At 44.7% G+C, this 7,231-nt stretch overlaps 1 protein-coding gene across 4 annotated transcripts in view; it reads right to left on the reverse strand.

Moving 5' to 3' along the window:
- Positions 1–2,602: 2,602 nt before the first annotated feature.
- Positions 2,603–7,231, reverse strand: part of SNX19 (sorting nexin 19) — a 43,684-nt gene continuing 39,055 nt past the window's right edge. For 2 of the 4 annotated variants that reach the window (XM_049856704.1, XM_049856703.1), the window contains 3 exons: positions 7,047–7,231; positions 6,042–6,129; positions 2,604–5,138 (listed from right to left, as the gene is read on the reverse strand). In XM_049856704.1, coding sequence (XP_049712661.1) covers positions 5,000–5,138; positions 6,042–6,129; positions 7,047–7,231 — 412 coding nt within the window. In that variant the 3' untranslated portion in view covers positions 2,604–4,999. Of the gene's footprint in view, positions 5,139–6,041; positions 6,130–7,046 lie in introns of all 4 variants that reach the window. The other 2 variants (XM_049856707.1, XM_049856706.1) reach the window with 2 other exon arrangements.

Below are 7,231 nucleotides of genomic sequence, written 5' to 3' on the forward strand. Positions count from 1 at the left end.
CCCATGCTCTCGATGACTAATTATTAACCCTTCAGATAGTACCACCTCAGATCTTTCCATGGTCGCCCAGTCTCAATTCAGTGCCCTTTCTATGTATTAAGTAGTGCATTAATCACACCCAGTTGGAAGTGTTTGTGTTCTAACTCCTTACTGGTGGAAGACCTGCAGTTTAACAAGATCCCAGATGATTCACATGTACATTAAAGTTTGAGAAGCACTGTTCTAACCCATTAGGCCAGAGGTGAACAAACTATGACCCATGGGCAAAATCTTGCCTGCAGCCTGTTTGTGTAAATAACATTTTACTGGACACACTCATTTGCTGGCATATTGTCTATGGCTGCTTTCACACTACAACAAAGGGTTGAGTAGTTGCAATAGAGACCATATGGCCACAGAGCCTAAAACATTTACTATCTGGTCCTTTACAGAAAAAGTTGCCAACTCCTATACTAGGCTACAGAAGCCCTGGTGGTGTAGTGGTTAAGAGCTACGGCTGCCAACCTAAAGATCGGCAGTTTGAATCCACCAGACACTCCTTGGAAACCCTATGGGGCAGTTCTACTCTGTCCTATAGGGTCACTATGAGTTAGAATTGACTTGACAGCAATGGTTTTTTTTTTTTTTTTTATACTAGCGCTATACCAGTAAATGAGTTGCCATTGAGTTGATTCTGACTCATGGCAACCCCACGTGTGTCAGAGTAGAAGTGTGCTCCACAGGATTTTCAATGGATGATTTTTTGAAAGTAGATCATTAAGTCTTTCTTCTGAGGTGCCTGTGGGTAGACCTCAACCTCCAACCTTTACTTTAGCAGCTAAGTCCATTAATCGTTTGTACCACCCAGGGATTATACTAGCCTATTGGATCCTTGGAAACCCTGGTGGTGTATTGGTTAAGAGCTATGGCTGCTTACCAGGTCAGCAGTTTGGATCCACCAGATGTTCCTTGGAACTCTACGGTGCAGTTCTAGTCTGATCTATAGGGTCGCTACGAGTCAGAATCGACTCAACAGCAATGGGTTTTGAGTTATTAAAAAAAAAAACACCACCAAACACACTGCTGTCGAGTCGATTCCAACTCATAGCAACCCTATAGGACAGAGTAGAACTGCCCCATAGAGTTTCCAAGGAGTGCCTGGCGGATTTGAACTCCCAACCTCTTGGTTAGCAGCTGTAGCACTTAACCACTACACCACCAGGGTTTCCTGGTTATAGGTTACAGGCTCCTTAAAAGAAACTGGCCTTATATTACTTTGTAAGATAGAAAGGCAGTTTAGTATAGTAGTTATGCACGTAATCTTGGAGGTAGAATGACAGTAGGCTCTGCCACTTCCTTGCGAATGACTGTGGGCAAGTCATCACCTGTCCATGCCTCATGTTCCCCATCTATAAAGAAAGGATGTGTAACAGACCCTACCTTACAGGGTTGATCTATGAGTTAAATTAATATAAGCGAAGTGCTACTCTCAGCTGATACTTGATGCTATTAGAGCACCCTTGGGAATTTGCTGAATGTTGGCAGAATGATGCCCATGGCAGACAGTGTCTGTCATGGATTGAATTATGTCCCCCCAAAAAATGTGTGTTTCAATTGGGCTGGGCCATGATTCCCTGGTATTGTGCGATTTTCCTATATGTTGTAAATCCTGCCTCTGTGATGTTAATGAGGGATCATGGGCGGGAGTTGTCAGCCAGGCAGGATTCAACCTACAGGATTGGATTGTGTCTTAAGGCAATCTCTTGAGATATGAAAGATAGAAGCAAGCAGAGAGCCAGGGAGACCTCATACCACCAAGAAAGCAGTGCCAGGAGCAGAGTGAGTCCTTTAGACCTGGGTTTCCTGCGCAGAGGAGCTCCTAGTCCAGGGGAAGATTGATGAGAAAGACCTTCCTCCAGAGCTGACCGAGAAAGCCTTCCCCTGGAGCTGACACCCTGAATCTGGGCTTTTAGCCTACTTTACTGTGAGAAAATAAACTTCTCTTTGTTAAAGCCATCCACTTGTGGCATTTCTGTTACAGCAGCTCTAGATAACTAAGACACTGCCTATCCACACCCATCTCTGCTTCTTCCTCGCTAACATCCACTTAATTTTTTCAGGTACCTAATCTTTTTTTTTTTTTTAATCTTCATGAAGGGTGACCTTTCCTCAGGCATAAACACTATTTCAAACTGATCATATTAATGCCATTCTCAATGCCAGCTGATTTGCTTAGGGGTGGGCAGTTCTGGTCAATAAATCAAGAGAAAAGGAAATGGTTTCCTCATTCTTTAAAAGAAAACATGGAAGAGTTGCCCTATTCTTTTATGGATGTTTTTACATCTGGATGTGATGCCTGGAACTGCAGCAACCACGAAGGCAGGTAGTCTGAGAACTTAGTTAACATGTTTTGAATGGCAGAGGAGAAAGATGGAAAGAATCTGGGCCCTTTATGAGGTCAAAGAGTTGCTGAATCATCAATCAACCTGTGGGCTCACCTACCTATGTACTGTTTGTAGGAAAGAAAATGTCCTAGTAGTTTAAGTTTCAGTCCAAAGCATCTTAACTCATATAGCCAGGGATCATGTTTACACATATTTTTATTCCACCCAGGACTTAACAACCATTTTTGGGTGCTATGAGCAAATGGAGTGATACTTGGAAATGAATAGAGCAAAGGAAGGCTCAATATGTTCTGGTTTAGTGCAGATCCAATTCTTTGCCTTTAATCACTCTCAGCCGGGAGTTATCTTTTCCTGATACCTGTGGCATCTTTCCCAAATGCTGATTTCTCTTGTGGTCTGAACCTGCACCCAAACTTGGCAGGTTGTTTCTCAAAGCCGGATGGGTGTTGATTGTTTCCTTGGCAATATCCATTATTTCTCTCCTGGGTAGAAGGACAGTGTAAGGACAGCTTATCTTTTGGGGGCAGGTGGAGCAGAGATGGGATCTCTTATATAACATGAAATATAAAGAAGTTTACTTTGGGCTGAAAGTGTCAAAAGATTCCTTGGAATTTATAGCCACAGGGAATTTACTGTACATTAAGTTACTAACTGATATGGTACAATATCTGAGGCAGAACTGGTACCAGAGTATGTGTGAGGGTAAAGTATGGGGAGAGAATGGCAGCAGGAAACAGGGCTGGCCACCACCCCAATCCATACATCAGCTCAGCCCCAGATGACAGACAGGGCTGGACTCCCTGCAATCCCACCCCCTGCAAGCATTCACCAAAGGTAGAAATACCAACCTCTTCCTGCCTGTGAAAGTCTCAGGTGGGAGATGTTTGGAGATACTTCAGAGCCATGAAGTCACTGTATAATCCTCTCTTAAGGCAGGAAGGGGCCATGGGACATTATCTCATTCATCTCCTTGCCTTTGAGCAATAATAGCACACCTACCCATTGTCCTTCAATCTATTCTGGCTCATAGTGACCCTACAGGATGGAATAGAACTTCCTGATAAGGTTTCCAAGGCTGTAAATCTTTAGGAGTGGCTGGTGGGTTTGAACCATCAACCTTTCAGTTAATGGTTGAGCACTTAACTACTGTACCACTAGGGTAAGCACCCCAATTTCATAGGAACATATTTTGTGGTTAAAAGCCATGGGAGGAGAAAAATAAGGGTAAAAAGACATCACAAATTGCTTCTACAAACCAGTTTAATTGTGTGGTCATCACCTACTTCAGAGTCACGAGACCTTGCCTCTTCTTCTTGCCAGTTCCATTCTCATCAGTGCACCTCCGAGACCCTCCTCCAAGTGGTAGAGTCTCACAACTCAGTGAAGTAGGGTGCAGACAGGCAGGGCTGAAGCTGGAGGCTGGAGGACAGCAAAGGTCTCCCCCCTTTAAACCTCTTTCGACAGCTAGCTGCATGCTTTTAATCTGCAGCACTTCCCTTATGACTTTCCTTCTGTCTCCTTTTTTTTCCAACAATTCTTCCTTATTCCATCTTTCTAATAGACGGTACAGCCTGACCCAGCACCTTTGCCTTCATTACTGATTCTTAAAGGTTAACTAGATTCTTATGAAATAGGGCACAAAAAGCTTTTCGTTGTTAACTAATCCCCTGCACATTTGCTAAAGTTATTTGTTCAGACTATGAGTTCCCTGCCAGGAAATTGTGAAGATAGCCCACCTCAGTCCCCCAGGGCTCCCTACTCTTTGGGGAGTCTTAGCTGTGGGGCAAGTGTTTCTTTTCTTTCTGGAGAGGCTGAGGTTGAATATGGAATTTGCCAGGCAATTTTGTTGAAGAAAGGTAGAGAAGGTCACAAAGGCAAAAACTCAACTGCTCAAAGGAAGAAAATAAATAAAATCTGTGGTGCCACTCCCTTCAGGCAAGAGTGTGAATGGTGGATGGATTTACCAGAAGCCTGGGCAGACTGCTTTGAAGGCTTCTGAGCAGGAAAGTGGATCTACTAGGTAACCAGCCTTCATGACATCCTCCACAGGCTGAGGTATTGGAAAATAGCCAATGAGCAAGAAGTCCCTTGAGAAATCTGTTCCTACCCTCTTCTCCTGGAATTGTTGGGAAACTAGGTAGGATGCAGAGGTCTGGTCTTCAACAGTGGTCCTGAAGGCATTTTCAGTTCATGGTGGGAACAGAGGGCTCAGAAGTTTGTCTTTTCCTCAAAGGAAATCTGTCTATAGTTTCCTCCTCTTCTATCTAGATCTTGTGTGTACATGGGACCAGGCTACAGGCAAACAACAAGGAGGGTGAAGGGAGAGGCAAATGAGGGCTCATTCCTCTTCCTCACAGCTTCCTTTTCTTAAGGATCCAGTATCTACCCACCAGCAACAATCCAAACACCACAGAAAAGCTATGGAAATTGGTTGACATGTAATTGGTTCATACATCCCGCCTGTCCCCTGCTACAAATGGAGGAGAGCCGGGGAAGAGTTGTGTTGCTGTGACCCTAGGTCTTCTGACATACAGCCTAGTCTCAGGGGGGCACAGGCTTCCTGAATTGTCCCTGGGTGGCTGGACAACTCTCCTGGACTTCAAGAAGTGGACGGCCTAGAGTTGAGGGGAGACACCCATCCTCTTGGGGCTGCCTGGAGTATCTGAGGCAGAGGTGGTTGCGGTGGACTCCTCCGCTGAGGCTCTGAGATCCAAGAAGTCCAGGATAATGTCCCAAAGGCAGTAAATCAAATGCCTGAAACAAAAGGACAAAACAACTTAGAGGAGGGACTGGCTCAGTCAAGAGACCCCAGATCCTGTTTATGACATTTGCTTTTCCCTTCCCTCTCTCACCCATTACTGCTATCCTTAGCAGACCCTAAACTGCAATCAGTTGATGAAGCCTCTGCCATGAAATAAATGTCTGCTGAATAACCGGAGGTTACAACACCAGAAACAGTACTTGACAGTGGATTTGGGAAAATTCCATTTCCTACTCACACAGTCACATTAGCACATCAGCACTGCTGAAGACCTGTGAGGGAAAACTTCTCACGGGAGGAAATCAGGTTACCAGGGATTTTCAGAGATTCTGACTATTGCTGTTTCTCACAATCAACCACTACAGATTACAGGTTACTTACAGGCAATGAGGCAACATCCGGGGCATGGAGGAGTGAGAGTTATTATATGCAGTCTACTCTGGCAGAGGGTTTGAGAAATGAGTGGAAGAGTAGCCAGTATTTTCCAAAAGCATTCACTCCCAAGGTACCAGAGAACAACATCTACCTCTTGTGGATTATTCTAGTCTTCACTGGGCCTTTTATCATAACGCTAGTCATGGTTTTGCAAATAACCTCAGAGGATATCAGGGCACTTTCAGTAACTCGTGTGAGGGCCTGCATTGAGTTCTTCCAAATACAAACAGCAGTTGGTCCAACAGCAGCTGACTACCACATGACAACCATTAGAAGGCTGGCAGTGTGGCTTTTACTCTGTGTGTACAGACAAGGCATCAGGCCGTGCAGTCAGGGCCCAGGGTAAGTAAAGGTGACCATCTCACTCCTCTGAATATGGCCTTTGCCATTAGAAACCTTGGACTCCGAGATCTGAGATGGTTTTTACTATGCTGATGTTGTGGACACATTTTTTAGCCTACCTGTTGATGAGGGGCTGCTGCAGTGACTCTAAGACTAGACCCCAGCTCAGCCGGCATTTGTTCACTCCAAGGATTTCTACTATAATATCTAATGAGGAAGAACAGATGGGATTTTAGTGTTACCATCTAAGCCTCAGATTCTAAGAAAACTGCCTCCTTAGGGATATCTGAGATATTCCCATTTCCCATCCCAGGATATCTTGACAAAAATTGGGTATTTCTGGCTTACCTCTGAACAACACAGCCAACTACGATCTTCATAAAACACGGAAAAATTAAGAAAAGTATTCTTCTTAAGTTCAGTGTCTAAGTAAAAATGGGCCTCAAGAAATACTTTTGTAACCTGTCACTGTAATGCTGCTACTTCTTCTGAAAACAGAGGTTAATAACAGCAAAAACTGAAAGGAGGAATTTAAAATTGATTATCCAGGCTAAGAGTTCACTACTGTTTCCCGGTTACCACAGCCACAGGCTGCCTTCCCTCCCTGCTAAAAACAACACGAAGCAAAAAAATAATACCTCTTTAGGCTTTGTGTTTACCTATTGCTAAAGACTGTGTACTTTACTCAATGGCTCCAACTTATCAAGTTGCAGCTTCTGCAGGACGTATCATTTTCTTCCCTGGCCCCAAAACATCAGGGTTGGCATAGAACCTGAAGTCTTCATCTGATGGGAACAGCTCTGAGACCTACCCCTGCAGCGCAGGCACAGCTTCCCCAACCCTCCCAAAAGTTACCTACCCAATATCTGCAGGATTCTCCTCTAGGATTTAAGGTCTGGCCATAGTGATCCCTTTTACTGCCTCAGCATCACCAGAGTGAAGGATATAAGAACCTCGCCCTCAATCATATTCCTATTAGCCCAAGAAACGGTAGGTGAACAGGTTTTTAGTCCGGGCCGCATTCAAGGCCCTTTAAAAAATGGGGAAGAGTGTAGCATAAGGGTGGTAAAGCAGGATAGGAAGGGAAGGGGTATTAGTGTACATAACCTCAGTGGTCTAATTACCTGGCAGGACTCCCATCAAGCTCTGTAATGCCTGTTTCTCAGCAGCCACCTTTTGCTCTTGGGTCCTTACAGGCCGCGGTGACTCAGGCAAGACTCCCCCGGGCCAGATGGACTCCTGAAGAAGTCGGAGGTACTGCACCCAGTGCTGTGGACAAGTCAGATTGTCTATCTGTATCTCCAGCCAC

The sequence above is a fragment of the Elephas maximus genome, chromosome 17 (genome assembly GCF_024166365.1).
Source record: "Elephas maximus indicus isolate mEleMax1 chromosome 17, mEleMax1 primary haplotype, whole genome shotgun sequence".
NCBI lineage: Eukaryota > Metazoa > Chordata > Mammalia > Proboscidea > Elephantidae > Elephas > Elephas maximus.